This window comes from Marmota monax, unplaced genomic scaffold, assembly GCF_021218885.2.
Source record: "Marmota monax isolate L192 unplaced genomic scaffold, Marmota_monax_Labrador192_F-V1.1 WCK01_AAM20220418_F8-fsc00021, whole genome shotgun sequence".
Lineage (NCBI taxonomy): Eukaryota > Metazoa > Chordata > Mammalia > Rodentia > Sciuridae > Marmota > Marmota monax.
Window position 1 is genome coordinate 26,731,267 of NW_026695228.1, and position 15,426 is coordinate 26,746,692.

The following is a 15,426-nucleotide window of genomic DNA, read 5'->3' on the forward strand; positions in this document are numbered from 1 at the left end:
ACAATCCTCTTCCTCTATCTCAACTCATCCCGCATCCCCACCGCTGCCCTGAACGTCCACCGCAAGGCGGCGGGAGATGAAGAGGGCTCGTGGTTGGGGTGACTATCCGTATGCCCCCAAGAAATGCCTAGCGGAGCCCCAGGGCCCAATGAGGCAGGGTCTCGGAGGGAACTCTCAGTGCTCCGGAACACGTGCGCAGGGCCCTTTAAGGCGGGCCTGGTTTCCAGGGCCGCCGCGACGGTTACTAAGGATGTGACGTCAAGCGATGGTGGGGGCTGAGCGTCCGGACGGAAGCGGAAGGGGCGGGGCTCCGCGGCCCGAATCTCCAGCACTGCCGCCGCCTCTGCTACCAGAGCCAGAGCGGGCTGGGCCGCCGAGGCAAGATGGTGGACTACAGCGTGTGGGACCACATCGAAGTGTCTGACGATGAGGACGAGACGCACCCCAACATCGACACGGCCAGCCTCTTCCGCTGGCGGCACCAGGTAGCGCCTGCGCGCCTATCTCCTTTTCCCACTCCCGGGACCCTGCTCCAGAGTTCTGACCCCCTAGTACTGCCCAGGGACCCCGCTGTTGACACTTGGGATTCCTGCCACACAGTTTGGGCTTTCAGGATCCTCGATTCAACTCTGGTACCCAAGTATCACTGGGCCCCCCTCTGCTTTCTGCGTGAGACTTCCTATTGACCTTTAGGGCTTTATCATAATCTAGATTCCCAAGCCGAACCTTGGGAGTCTCCTTAATCTAGTCTGGGACCTTTCGTTTACACCCAGAAGTTTGCCTCAGTCTGGACCCGATTTCTGCTAGATGATCCCTAAACCTATTCACGTACCCACTTCTGATTTGGGATCTCCCTTCAACATCTTCCCAATTTCTGGAGTCCAGACCCTCAATAAGTTGATTATATCCTGAGACTCTCCTAGAGTCTTAGCCAGGGATTCCAATTCGGATCCAGACACCCCACTTCTTTTCCAAACCGAACAAGGAACTCCATCCAACATTAAGATTCAGAAACCCCTTCCTAGAGTGTAGACCTGTGCCCCACCAGGGTCTTCAGTCCCACCTAGGACTTAAATTTTGGAGCCTGGTTCCCTTCCATATTCAGTTTCCAGCTCCACCCTCATGGCGAGTCCAATTCCAGCTGTACTCCTTTGGCCTCACCTCCTCTAGACCCCGTTTTCCATTATACCAGGAAATCCCGCCCACTTAGTTTCCGGCCCACCCATGCCCCTTGTGTAGGGTTACAGATCCCATCGGTGCCCACCTCCAAGACCATGACTTCCTGTATTAACCTTCCCCATCACTGGAAACTCACACAACCCAAGCCCAGGACCCCAAACTGCCCTGCCTTACTTGTCTCCCAGCCTCTTGGGCTGCATTCTAGCATCAGGATTGTCTATGCTCTCACCAGTGACCCTCTGGGTCTGATTCCATAGTCACTGACCCTTCTATCTACCTACCAACAACACCCTGCCTCCATCCATACCTTAGATCCCAAGTTTGGATGAAATCTGTACTACCACCCCTCTTCTGTCCATCAGTGTTCACAGACCAATAGTGCTCTAAAGCCTTGATGGCCTAACTTCTTGCTCCCCAAATTAGAGCACCTACACCCACAAACCTGTCCCCATTATGCCTTCAAATCGAAACTTCCAGTTAGGAATCTCTCACCCACCCTCTTTTTTTTTTTAAAGAGAGAGAGAGAGAGAATTTTTATTTATTTATTTTTTTAAGCTTTCGGCGGACACAACATCTTTGTTTGTATGTGGTGCTGAGGATCGAACCCAGGCCGCACGCATGCCAGGCGAGCACGCTACCGCTTGAGCCACATCCCCAGCCCTCACCCACCCTCTTTTATGGCAACTTCCAGTTATTTGTCCAGAAACTCCTAGAAAGCCCTTGGGATATGGTATTAGTCTCTACATCTTAGCGTCAGTCTTACCTCCAGACTTATTCCTTAAAACTGCAGCCTCCTTGGTAGAGTACCTGCTGGGCAAACCCCTGGAGTGTGGGAAGAAAGTTCTAGCACTTCTATTTCTTGCAGTGTGTAACATTTTATTATGAAATATTTAAGACCTCCGCAAAGCTCTAAAGACTATTCTTGGGAACACCTATTTCTGTCACATAAAGAGGTTAATTTTACTACTGTGAAGAGAACAGTTTGGTCCTGCTGGGTGGGAGGCCTCCCCTCTCCTGGCATAGAACCATTTCCTGTCCTGCTGCTCTGGCTATAGTAGAGAGTAGGGGAAGCAGCAGACCTCAGCAGCTCCAGCACAGATTCAGGGATAGGTTCTAATCCCAGCCCTGCCTGTTCTTGCTTCAATGGAATGACACGTAAGTTTTCAGAGCCCGTGTGAAACTGGGCTAATATGGCCCCACTGCTTCTGTGAGACCCTTTTAAAAGTGAAATGAGACTAGTTGTGAAGAAAATTTGGGCCAGGGCCTGGGAGGACTAAACATTCTGGATGGGGGAGTGGACATTAGTAAGAAGGTAGCATGATAGTATTGTGTTTTCAAGCACAGGCCTGACCACCTGGGTTCAAATTCTGGCTCCTTCTATATTACTGACATACCATGTGACTTCCAGTGTGTTTCAGTTTCCCCAGCTGAGATTCATCTACCCTGTAGGTTTGTTGAAAGGGTTACTGTATTTATTTGCTGTCTGTAAGCTCCTGGGGCACTAGCTCCTATTGTCTTCATTATTTAGGTAATTCTTGCTCACAAATTCCAAAGGTTTGAGATGGGATATATGAGTCTCTTCACAGCCCCATCTCTCCAACTTCCTTCCCCAGAGATAGCTGCCATCTGTGGCTTCTTCTGGCTCCTTCCATTGACATGCTGTGAGCCTCAGTTTTCCTATCTGTAAGGCAGGACAGTGACACCTGGAGAACTTTCTTGCTCCCAGGCCTTCTGTCTTGCCCAGCCTGCGGTGACCCCTCCCACACGGGAAGTGTGAAGCTCAGTTGGGCAGACTGCCGCCCCCCCAGCTTCAGGCCTTTTTTAGCTTTGGCCTCCCTGGCAGCCACTCTAGAGGACGCTGGGGAGAGTGGTGCAGCCCAGCAGAAGCCAATAGGATGGTCAGTTCCTGCTGCTGCCCAGGGCCAGCATGGTGCCAACCTGAAAGAACCCCTTACCTCTAGAAACCAGGAGGGCCCCAGGGTGACAGACCCATTGTGGGGAAATGGAGGCCAGGGCTGCTTTCTGTGGGAAGTGGGGATCATCTTGATCTGTTATTCATATGCAGAAAGCAAGGCTCAGACTTGGCTGTGTGGCATTAGAATAGACTCCAGTGTGCCTGGCCCTGGGCTATCTGGGCACACTGCCTCAGTAAGGCATAGAGTGAATCAGCAGGTCATTCCAGTGGCTTTGACAAGGACAATGATGATAACAGTGGGACACCAAGTGCTGTGTTGGAAGCATTTTCTGTGCAGTTACTCAGTGGGTCTCCTCTGTGAGGTTCTGTTTCACAGAGAGGAAAAAACAAGACCATGAGAAATTTAAGGGACTTAGCCAGATTACTAGTACATGGCAGAGCTGGGTGCTGTGATGCGGGGGTAGTGACCACTCCTAGTCACCCCACATTTCTACTGGGCCAGAAAGCCAGTAGAACACTTGAGACACATTTCCTTGTTTAAGTCTCAGAATAGTCCTCAGAGAGAGAGGGAAAGATTGTCCCCTTGGACAGTTGGTTATGACAGTAGCCAACTTGGAAATGGTGCTTGCTGAGCATCCAGCACAGCCCTGGACTTTTTTTTTTTTTCTCTCCCTTTGCTGGGGATTGAACCCAGAGGAGCTCTACCACTGAGCCACTCACTAATCCTTTTTATTTTATTTTGAGACAGGGTTTCACTAAGTTGCTGAAGCTGGCCGTGAACTTGTGATCCTCCTGAGTAGCTGGGATTACAGCTGTGTGCCACCATGCCCGGCTCACAGCTCGAGACTTTTAACTGTAATCATCCTTTTTGCTCCTGCTGGTACAGACAGTCCCTGACTTACCTTGGTTTCACTTTGATTTTCCCCCCAGCGGTGTGAAGTATTCCTGTGCAGCTGTTCTATTCTTCACGCTATTTTAGCGCAGTATTCAATAAGTTACATGAGAACCAGAGCAATGGTGCACACCTATAGTTTCAGCCACTTGGGAGGCTGAGGCAGGAGGATTGCTTGAACCCAAGGGTTCAGGGCCAACCTGGGCAACATGGCAAGACCCCATCTCCAACAAATAAATAAAAAACACGAGATAGTCAATGCAGTGTTATAAAATAATTTTGTATTATTAGGTGATTAGATTTTGCCTAACTGTAGGCTCAGGTAAGTGTTCCAAGCATGTCAAGTCAGCTAGGCTAAGCTAGGATATTCTGGAGTGAGTTGTATTACATGCTTTTGTTCTTTTTTTGCGGGGGGGGGGGTACCAGGGATTGAACTAAGGGGTGCTCTACCACTGAACCACATCCCCCAGCCTTTTTATTTTTCATTTTGAGGCATGGTCTTTCTTAAGTTGCTGAGGCTGCTTCAAACTTGTGATCCTCCTGCCTTAGCCTTCTGACTTGCTGGGATTACAGATGTACGCCACCATGCCTGGCAGTATTACATGCAGTTTTTGACTTACTGATGTTTTCAGCTTATGGATTTATTATGATATGACCCCCATTAAGTTGAAGAGGATCTTTACAACCTTATGAGGTCAGCTGTTGTTTGCATTGACCATGAGGAAACCCAAGTTCCCAGAGGCTAGTGGATACCCAGGGATAACCATCTGGTATACAGTGGCCATGGGATATAACCCAAGGTCAAGCACCTCTTCACATCATCTGATGGTCACAAACAGTCTTGGGTGGGGTCCAGCAGGGGGAGACCCATCTGAACAGAGACTGTCTAGGATGAGGTGGTAGTGAGGGCTGCCTCAGATAAAAAGGTTTCAAAGGCCCTCCTGACAGGCTCCAAGCCTGGCTTGGAGAGGGACATAGTATGAAGTGGTGGCACCCCTCAGGGCTCAGTCAGTGACTCTGGCTAGAGCAGGCACTGTTGAACAGGAGAGATGGCACTGGAGTCAAGCAAGGATAGAGTAGAGAAGGTGGGAGATCTGAGGGTAGTCTGGATAGGGGTCTGATCAAGAGGGCAGTAATGCCCAGGATTGAGGATGGACACAGCACTGGGATCAGAAAGACTTGCTGGCCTAGAGCCAGCTGAGGGGCCCTGGACAGTAAACCCACTGCCAAGCTAGGGTGGCAGGAAGTGGATAAAAGTCAAGAGTGAAAACCTCATGGCAGGAGGGCAGGGCCTGCGCTGAGTGAGGGCACAGCAGAGGACCTGACTGGGGGAGTAAGGGCTTGAGTTCTGTTTTGAGCTTGGAGTTGGAGATGGCTGCAGCATTCTAGGCAGAGTTAGCTTGAGGGGATTGTTGGCAGGGCTGGGAGCCCTGGTGTGGCTGAGGGCAGGTCCAGTTCAGAGGCAGAGTCTGAGAGCCAGGGGAGGGGTGGCATCTCATTACTTTATTCACCTGACCAGACCACCCTTCCCTGGACTCCTACCATGTGCCGGTCCCAATCTGGCCCTGGAGATACAGCAGTGAGCAAATCCCCATCTCATGAAGTCAATATTCTTGGAGGAGAACTGCACCCAAAATATGACAGATAATTGTCACAAGATATTATCAGGCGGCCAGTCCTGAGGAGGCAGACAAAGCAGGGCAAGAATGCCTGAAGGCTTCTACCTTCAGTGTAATACCAATAGCATTCCAGCCCGGAGGGTGAGGACATGAGGCCGCAAGTTTGGGGGTGGGTATCTGGGGACTGAGCATGTAGTACAAAGGTCCTGAGGTTCAAGGGAAATGAGCTCAAGAAAAAGAGAGGCAGCCACTGTGACTGGAGGGAGGAGGTGACAGGACAGATTGTGCAGGGTCCTGGGAGCTGCAGTGAAGACTTGGGTTTTGTTCTGAGTGAGGTGGGAGCCACAGAGAGCTCTGAGCAGAAGAGGTACCCAACATGACTCAGGTGGCCCCAGCATCCACGGGACTGAGGGTGGAAGCTGGGATAGCAGGGCATGGAGATTGCTGCTGCCCATATTTTCTGGGGCCATCTCCAGTGCGAGTTCCAGGCTGCAATGAGGCCAGGGTCAAGGGACAGACTGTTCCCGGAGTGACGGACTGCCCGCTGACTGTCCCTACCTGCAGGCCCGAGTGGAACGCATGGAGCAGTTCCAGAAGGAGAAGGAGGAGCTGGACAGGGGTTGCCGCGAGTGCAAGCGCAAGGTGGCCGAGTGCCAACGGAAGCTGAAGGAGCTGGAGGTGGCCGAAGGTGGCCAGGCGGAGCTGGAGCGACTGCAGGCTGAGGCACAGCAACTGCGCAAGGAGGAGCGTAGCTGGGAGCAGAAGCTGGAGGAGATGCGCAAGAAGGAAAAGAGCATGCCCTGGAATGTGGACACGCTCAGCAAAGATGGCTTCAGCAAGGTGTGTGGGGCACTGGTGGAAGGAGGCCAGGACTCGTGTCAGGGGAACAGGACAGCCAGTGCCACATGGGGTGTAGGTGCCGCCCAAACCAAGTCTGAGGATGGGATAGGGGTTGGGTGTGGCTCCATGGCAGAGCAGTAATGTGAGGACCTAAGTTGTATCCCCAGCACCACCAAAAAAAAAAATTGGGGCTGGGGCTCAGCGGTAGAGCGCTTGCCTAGTATATGCGAGGCGCTGGGTTGGATCCTCAGCGCCACGTGTAAATAAATAAATTAATTAATTAAAGGTATTGTGTCCAACTATAACTAAAAACAATATTTAAAAAAAACCCAGATGTCGGGGGGGGCAGTTTGGGGGACTGGGTGAATGAAGCACCCCACCGGTCCCCTCTGATCTGCCTGAAGGCCCACGCCCACGCTCCTGCCACCTTGATGCACATGGCTCTGAGGCCACCTCCGCCGTTGATGGGATGGGCACTGCGGCCGCGGCCCCCGCGCTTCGCAGCCTTGCCCCAGCCCATTTCCCCTCTTGCCCTGTCACAGAGCATGGTCAATACCAAGCCTGAGAAGGCAGAGGAGGATTCAGAGGAAGTGAGGGAGCAGAAACACAAAACCTTTGTGGAGAAGTACGAGAAACAGATCAAGCACTTTGGTGAGTTGGGCTGGGGATGCCACGGGGGAGGCAAGGCCAGGTAGGGGCCAGCCCTTTGCCTCCAGGCCCTTTTCAGCACCTTGCCAACACTTTTCTATAGGCATGCTCCGCCGCTGGGATGACAGCCAGAAGTACCTGTCAGACAATGTCCACTTGGTATGTGAGGAGACAGCCAACTACTTGGTTATCTGGTGCATTGACCTAGAGGTGGAAGAGGTGAGTGGAGTCTGGCTGTAGACTGGGGAAAGGGTCATTCTGAGGCTGCCACTTGGAGACACCATGCCTCTTTTTCCTGGCAGAAATGTGCACTCATGGAGCAGGTGGCCCACCAGACCATTGTCATGCAGTTCATCCTGGAGCTGGCCAAGAGTCTGAAGGTGGACCCCCGTGCCTGCTTCAGACAGTTCTTCACTAAGATTAAGGTATGGTCCCTGAGCAGCTGGGTGATCAGAGGCCCCTCTATAAGGAACCATTCCAGAGTCCTCTGGGGGAGGCAGGGAGTATGCACTCAGATTCAAGCTCCTGTGGGTCAGAACATCATGTGTCAGGAGAGCCCGGGGTCATGGTGGGTGGGAAGTGGTCCAGTGGCAGCCACATTTTGAGCATGGAACATCCTAAAATGGGGCGAGGGACAGAGTTATGCCTACAGGGTTTTGATCTGAGCACCTAGAGAAATAGAGCTAACCACTCTGATGCTGGGAAGAGCAAAGCAGGCTGGAGGGAAATCCAGAGCTGGGCTGTGACCATATTGAGTCTGAGATGCTGGTAGAACCCCACTATGAAGACACTGAGGACATGCTGCTGTGGGTCTGTAGTTGGGGAGGGCAGAGTGGACAAGGTCCCGGGTAGGGAAGCCAAATGAAGGACAGGTGAGGAGAGGCCCAAGCCTAGGCATGCCCTTCATGCAGTTTAGAACCCACCTGGATGTCGGGCCCATGTCCAGTGAATGCCCCTGTGTTCTCTGCAGACAGCCGACCGCCAGTACATGGAGGGCTTTAACGACGAGCTAGAGGCCTTCAAGGAGCGTGTGCGGGGCCGCGCCAAGCTGCGCATCGAGAAGGCCATGAAGGAGTATGAGGCAGAGGAGCGCAAGAAGCGGCTGGGCCCTGGTGGCTTGGACCCCGTCGAGGTCTACGAGTCCCTCCCTGAGGTGCGGCTCCCCAGCCCTAGGCGGGTGGCAGGCAGGCAATGAGCAGGCCCCACTGGGATCTCAGGGACCCAGCCCTGACTCCGGCCCCTCTGCACCCCCAGGAACTTCAAAAGTGCTTTGATGTGAAGGATGTGCAGATGCTCCAAGATGCCATCAGCAAGATGGACCCCACTGTGAGTACCAACTGCGTCTCAGGCTCTTTGGGGCAAGCCATGTGTCCCCTCTCAATCCTGCTCCTGAGTTTCTGAAGCAGACTGATAAAGTGTCCTTCCAGGGAGTAAGGAGGGGGTCATGTTACTGTGCCACATGTGCACTTGGGTTTATTGAGCACCTATAGTGTGCTCAGCATCCAGCACAAAACGTGGCACTTCTCAGCCCTGTTTCTATGATGGCTGATCGCTGTCATGGTGGGCCATTTGTGATCCTAGCCTTAGTTTCCTCATCTGAACCACAGTTTCTCAGTATTAACTCGTAGAATGCATGTGGGGAGGTGCTGAGCACATGAGAAGAGCTGGTCAATAAGAGCTCTTAATGTTTATTATCTGGAATAGTGACGGTGCTGGTGGACAAGGACTGGGAAGTGCCTGTGTGGTGCTGAGGATTGCTCCTAGGCCTCAGACATGCCAGGCAAGGGCCCTGCCACTGCGCTGCATTCCCAGCCAGAGGCTTGAGCCTTAGTCGGCCTTCATTTGATGCCATTCCTGCCACCTGGCTTCCTGTTTGTCCGTGTTGGTTTCCTGGTCTATAAAATGGGTCTAGTCACAGGACTTGACCAAGGATGTCTATAAACTTCTTTGGGGATAAACATCTAGACCAGGGTCTGCAAAGTATAACTGGAAGGCTCATTGTCTGCCTTTATGAAATAAAGTTTTACTGAAACATAGCAGCTGCACTCACTTGTTATCATATTGTCCACAACTAATTTTGCACTATGACTACAGATTTAAGGAGTAATGAGTTAAATCATTCTGACAGAGACCGTATGGTCCACAAAACCAAAAATATTTACTTATTAGCCCTCTACAAGAAATTTTGCTGAGGCTGAGGTTATAGCTCAGAGGTAGGAAAATTTCCTAGCATGGCTGAGGCCCTGGGTTCCATCCCCAGCATTGAAAAAGAAAAAGAAAAAAAAGTTTGCTAACTTTTATTCTAGACTGACACTATAAAAATTTAAAGTTGAAGCCAGGCATGGGGGAATGCCTATAATCCCAGTGACTCCAGAGGCAGAGGATCACAAGTTTGAGGCTAGTCTCAGCAACTTAGCAAGATCCTGTCTCAAAATTTAAAAATATAAAAAGGGACTGGGATGTAACTCAGTGGTAGAGCACCCCTGGGTTCAATCCCCAGAACCAAAAAATAAATAAAACAAAATAAAAAGGCTGAGGATACAGGTCAGTGATAGGGCATTCCTGGGTTTAATCCCCAGTATTACAAATAAAAGAAAAAGGTTCCGTTCCTCACCTAGACCGCCCACATTTAAAGGACTCAGTAGCCCCATGTTGCTGGTGGTAGTAACTGGACAGTGTGGCACACAGGACAGATATTTCCTTCATTGTTGACAGCTCCGATGAGTAGAGTAAGTGGTGAGCAAGTTTGAGGATATGCAGGGGACACCTGGGCCACCAAGCAGTAGCAGCCCAGCCTTACCTGCTCACCCTTCTCCCCACAGGATGCGAAGTACCACATGCAGCGTTGCATCGACTCTGGCCTCTGGGTCCCCAACTCCAAGTCCAGCGAGGCCAAGGAGGGGGAGGAGGCGGGCCCCGGGGACCCATTGCTGGAAGCCGTTCCCAAACCGGGTGATGAGAAAGATGTCAGCGCGTGACCCACCCCAGGCACTGCCACCACCCGCCTGCCTGCCTGCAGGCCTATATGCTCCCCTTTACAGAAAACAAAAAATAGACACCATCTCTCCAGCCCCTGGCTTCCTCCACTTTTGCTGCTCCCCCCAGTCCCCGGGGGTCTGCCCTGCCTTCCTCTTTCACTGCCCTGTTCCCAGTGCTCATCCAAGTCTCTGCTTTGAGTAAAGGGGCTTCACTGCCTGCAGCCCCCCCAACCCGCCAGCATTATGCCAAAGGCCCAGGGGTCCAGGGAGGGGCAGAGGTCGCCAGGCCTGCCCTCCATTGGGCAGAGGGTCCCCAGTCAAGGGGCCGGTCACTGTGGGTCTGTCTGTCAAGTCTTCTATTTGGTAAAGAGCAATGATCTTCCAATAAAGGATTTCAGATGCTTGTGGTGGCCATAGCTATTATTTTAGGGGCAGAAGGGGAACCCGGTGGAGTACTAATGGAGCCCTTTGCTCCCCAGGCTTTCTTCCAACTGTTTCAGTCCTCACTCTTGGCCCTGCCACATGCTGTTCCACTGTCTAGAACAATCTTCTAGGTGCCATTGCATCAGAAAAGTCCTAGATCTTCACTTCTCACCCCTGCAGGGCACCCCTCAGTGCTCTCTTGTTCCTCCCAGCCCCCTTCCACCAGTCCGCCCACTCAGGAGTGGCCTCCTCAGCTGCGCCTTCCCTGTCCCCTTATTTGAGAACAGCTTGTCCCCAGAACTGATCTGGAATCAGACCCCTGCCTTCATCTCCACCATGGTCTGGGTCCCTTTCACCTCTAACCCTAAAATGCTGACCTCCATAGCCCCTACCCACTTCCCAGGAGCTACCAGAGGACCTTTGTGAACACCAGTCAGGGCAGCTTCCCCCTTAGAGCTGAAGCCAAAGTCCTCCCTGCGGCTCACCAGGCTCTGCACCGTGTGGCTATCACCTCCACCCTCTTCTCCCTTTCTGCTTTCCATATTCCTTCCATCCCTACTCCCTCCATGCTGATCTGAGTGCTTGAATTACCTCCATGCTGATCTGAGTGCTTGAATTAGTATACGTTCTGTGTTGAGGTTGGAACCCCAGGCCTCACATGCTAACCATGCTCTCTACCACTGAACTACATACAGCCCCAGCCTTTAAAGTGTCTCTTTATCACTGTGGCCTTAGATGACTTGGTCTTGGTATCTCCCTTTGGACAGCAAGGATCAAAATGGTTTTGACACTTGCCTATCCTACCTGGAACACCCTTCCCTGCAAGGGGTTGCTGCTTTAAGAAGTCATGAAACATTCAGCCATGGAAAGGACTTAAAAGAGTAACACAGGCCTGGGGTGTAGCTCAGTGGTAGAATGCTTGCCTATAATGGGAAAGGCCCTGGGTTTGATCTCCAGCACTGCAAATAAATGAGTAAAGAATAGTATGATAAACCACTCAATCAGCCCTAGACTTGGATATCCATCTCCAACCCAGTGGAGCCCTCTGCCTGTTCCAAGAAGACACCACTCACTAGGAGCCAGTTGTCCCGGAGATCACAGCTTGGTGCCACCTTCTAGAAGTACTTCTTGACCCCCCTTTCTGAGTCACCTTCACACCTAGCCACCCAGCCTGCCTCACCTGACTGTGTGCCCTGCTTTTGCTGACCTGTTTTGTCAACTTTTGTGTGCTGTAGGTGCCAACAGGGCAGAAACAGTCATTTTTTTCCTATAATATCTACCATGCTGTAAAGGGATCCTGGCACACAGGTTTAGGAAAACTGCCGGAGCAGGGGATGAAAGAGGCCAAGCTGCTGTTGTGCCCAAGCCAATTACCACCAGGGGGAAATAGTGAGCTGCAAAATGGAGTGTGGTCCCCTGGTGCTTTGTACCTGGGTGAGAAGCGGAGAAGGGACTTTTTTTTTTTTTTTTTTGGATCCTGAGGGTTGAACCCAGGGGCTCTCTTCCACTGAGCTACTACATCCCCAGCCCTTTTTTATTTTTTATTTTGACATAAAATTTAAGTTGCCCAGGTTAGCCTTAAACTTGTGATCCTCCTGTCTTAGCCTCCTGAATCCCTGAGATCACAGGTGTGTGCCACCACACCTAACTCATAAATTTGTTTTGAATTAAGTAATGAGCTGGGTGACAGGAGACCACAAACATAGTAGGGATTTACTCTGAAAATCTTTTTGTGCCTTTTTGATTTGGAATCATGGAAATTAATTAGTTGTTCGAAAATAAAGATGAAGGTGCTGTTGTCCCTCCCAGGTGGGCTGCACCCAGAGTTCTGAGATTTTCCTTCACCTTCCTTTTTAATAATGCTTTCTTTCTTAAAAAGAAAAAAATGCTGAAAAGCAAAAGAAAGAGGTTTCTTGGAGCCACAGAATCTCCCAAACTGAAAACCACATCAATGTCCTCCCACAGGAGAAGGGACAAATTGCAGCTTATCAATTTGTACAATGCTGGGAGATAGAACGGGGCAATTGATTGGCATCAGTACCTGTGAGATTCATATTGTGGACAGAGCAAGCAAGTTACAGATCCCAGCAAATGGATGACAATTATATTAAGTTCAAGGATAGATTTTCCCTCAAGGCGTTTGCCTTAGATGTTCCCTGCCTGGTACAGTCTTTGTTAGACATCATTTGTTTCCCTCCGCAGCTCCCTCAGGTCAGAAAGGTGGTCCCCAGCCATTCAACCTCACTGTCCATCTCCAGAACTTTCTCACCTTCCCCAACTGAAACTGTCCCTGTTCAACACTAAATCCCTATTCTCTTCCCTGGCCCTGGCACTCACCATTCTACTTTCTGACTCTGTGACAACTCTAAGGACATCCTGAGTAGAACCATACAGTATTTGTCCTTTTGTGTGGCTTATTTCACTGAGCATGATGTCCTTAGGATTCATCCACATTTTAGCATGAATGAGTTTCTTTTCTTTTTATAGTTGTCTAATATTCCATGTGTGGATATATCATATTTTATTTATTCATTTATCTCTTGGACATGTGGGTTTTTCCTTTTTTTTTTTTTTTTTTTTTTGCCTAGGTGACGTTTTTATTGATTTATATGCTGTTTAAAAAATTTTTTAGTTGTAACTAGACACAATATCTTTATTTTTATGTGGTGCTGAGGATCACACCCAGGCCCTCACACGTGCTAGGCGAACGCTCTACCTTGAGCCACAGTCTCAGCCTCTTGATTTATGCTTTTTAAGTGTTTGAAATATTTCATGATAAAACAATTCCACCAAATAGATCTGTATGTAGTATAAAGGAATTATAGCAAAGAAATATCATTAAATGAAAACAAAAAAAAGTGCCAGGTACAGTGGCTCACTTAGAATCCCAGAGGCTTGTAAGGCTGAGGCAGAAAGAACACAAGTTCAAAGCCAGCCTCAACAACTTTGTGAGGCCCTAAGCAACTTAGGGAGAACCTGACCCAAAATAAAATAAATTAAAAAAGATCTGGGGATGTGGCTCATGGGTTGAGTGTCCCTGGCTTCAACCCCTGGAACCAAAATCAACCAAAAAAAAAAAAAAAAGTGGCAAGGGGGAGAATGTTCCCTCCACTTTGGGCTCCATTCTATTAACTCATCTGATGCCTGAGCCACAACTCTGATGGGGGACCCGGAATAGCAACCCCAATTTACAGAGAAAGAAACAAGCACAGCAAAGGCATATCTGGGATCTGAATTTGGTGCCCGCCTTGGCGCACGTAACTGCCTTTTCAAACCAACTATCTGCGGTTGCTGGTGTGAATTTTTTAGAGAATGTAGGTCCACACACGTGCCCAATGTGGAAAGAAACCTTCTTAGAAAGATTCGCAGGAAATTTACCTCACAGCTCTTAGGGGTGGGGAGCTGTTTCTTGAACTCTAACATTTAAAAGAACACAAAGGGATTTTGTTTTCAATTCACCAACCCTGGCTTTTCCCAGGTCCTGTGAGAGCTCTGGGGAGGCCCCTCCCTACAGACCAGGCAAGGTCAGGGGAATCCCCCAGTTCAAGCTTCTTCCTGAAAAGTGGCCAACTGTCCCAGTGTGCCCAGGGCTGTCCCCAATTTAGCATGGAAAGTCCCTTGTGGGGGAACCCCCTCAGACCCCAGCAAACCCTGGACACTTGTGGGGTTTGAGGCCTCCCAGCTGGGTGTCCAGATCTAATATCAAAGTTCTAGAAAGAGGCTTCAGGCAGTACATGAGCCTTTCCACCTCACCCCAGACCCCTTTTCTTCACTGTCAAGTGGGGATGTTGGTCCCACTTTGAAAGAACCTGGGAAGGCTGTGGAATGCTGAACACTCAGCCCTTGGCTTAGTATTCTGGCTGGGAACATGTGAGCCATTGTTTATTATTATTAGTCGGATTATTACCTTCATTGTTATTATTAGTCACTCCATCTGACATTTCCTGTTGGTCACTTTTGGAATGGCCGATGCTGGATCCCAAGTCCACCAGAAAATCTGTAGTCTAGCCCTAAAACTGGAGGAGGCTCACTTGAGCTGGCTGTTGAAGAATTTGGCACCCTCAGTTTCCTGCTACTGAACTCCTAATGGCAGGGGTGGCAACAGAAAAGGAAGCTCAGGCCGGAAGGCCAAGGCCAGCCCTTCCGCTACAGTCTGGGCCTCTGGCTCCCAGGCCATTCCCACATTCCCACACTGTTTTTACCCGCACCTACCATGTGCCAGACACAATTCAGGTGCTGAGCACACAGTGGAGAAGTAGACAGACCTTCCATGCCATCCTCCCTCCTGGGGCTGACATTCTAGAACAAAATGTCAGGTTGCAGTAAGGCCAGGGAAGAAAATTAGAGCAAGCAGAAAGGACGGAGACAGGCTTGCTGATTCAAAACAGGAAGTTTATAGGAAGCAGTGAGGTTTTATTTCTTGGCCTGAGAGCTTGGTTTATTTATTTTTTTTTTTTTAGAAAATTTTAAGCTGGGTGTGTGGTGTACACCTATAATCCCAGCACCTCAGGCTGAGGCAGGAGGATCATAAATTCAAGATCACCCTCAGTAGTTTGGTGAGATCCTGTTTCAAAACAAAGAACTGCCAATTTAGTGCAATGGTAGAGTACCCCTGGATTCAATCCCCAGTATCCCTCCTAAAAAAATGCAAACTTTTTTCTTATGAAATGGGAGCCAGGTGCTGTGGCACACATGTGTAATTCCGGTTACTGGGGAGGCTGTGGCAGGAGGATCACAAGTTCAAGGCCAGCCTGGATAACTTAGTGAGACTGTCTCAAAAGAACAGAAAGGGTTGAGAAAGTAACTTAGTTGTAGAATGCTTGCCTAGCATGTGCACAGCCCTGGGTCCATTTCCTGGTACTGAAGGGGTAGGGGAGCCAGAGAGAATGATGGGTTCTTGCTATGTTGCCCAGGTTGGTCTAGAACTCTTGA

At 50.2% G+C, this 15,426-nt stretch overlaps 1 protein-coding gene across 1 annotated transcript; it reads left to right on the plus strand.

The window, feature by feature from the left end:
* The first annotated feature begins 285 nt into the window (after positions 1-285).
* Cdc37 (cell division cycle 37, HSP90 cochaperone) lies at positions 286-10,475 on the plus strand. Its single transcript, XM_046436710.2, has 8 exons — positions 286-485; positions 6,170-6,445; positions 6,988-7,096; positions 7,197-7,312; positions 7,396-7,518; positions 8,064-8,246; positions 8,348-8,419; positions 9,916-10,475. The coding sequence occupies exons 1-8, from the start codon at positions 384-386 to the stop codon at positions 10,069-10,071; spliced, it is 1,137 nt and encodes a 378-aa protein (XP_046292666.1). The 5' UTR covers positions 286-383; the 3' UTR covers positions 10,072-10,475.
* The last annotated feature ends 4,951 nt before the right edge of the window (positions 10,476-15,426 follow it).

Coding starts and splice junctions, on each gene's coding strand:
- Cdc37 (XM_046436710.2), top strand. CDS start 384: ATGGTGGACTACAGCGTGTGGGACCACATCGAAGTGTCTGACGATGAG. Junction 486..6,169: donor TCTTCCGCTGGCGGCACCAG/GTAGCGCCTGCG, acceptor CCCTACCTGCAG/GCCCGAGTGGAACGCATGGA. Junction 7,519..8,063: donor AGTTCTTCACTAAGATTAAG/GTATGGTCCCTG, acceptor TGTTCTCTGCAG/ACAGCCGACCGCCAGTACAT.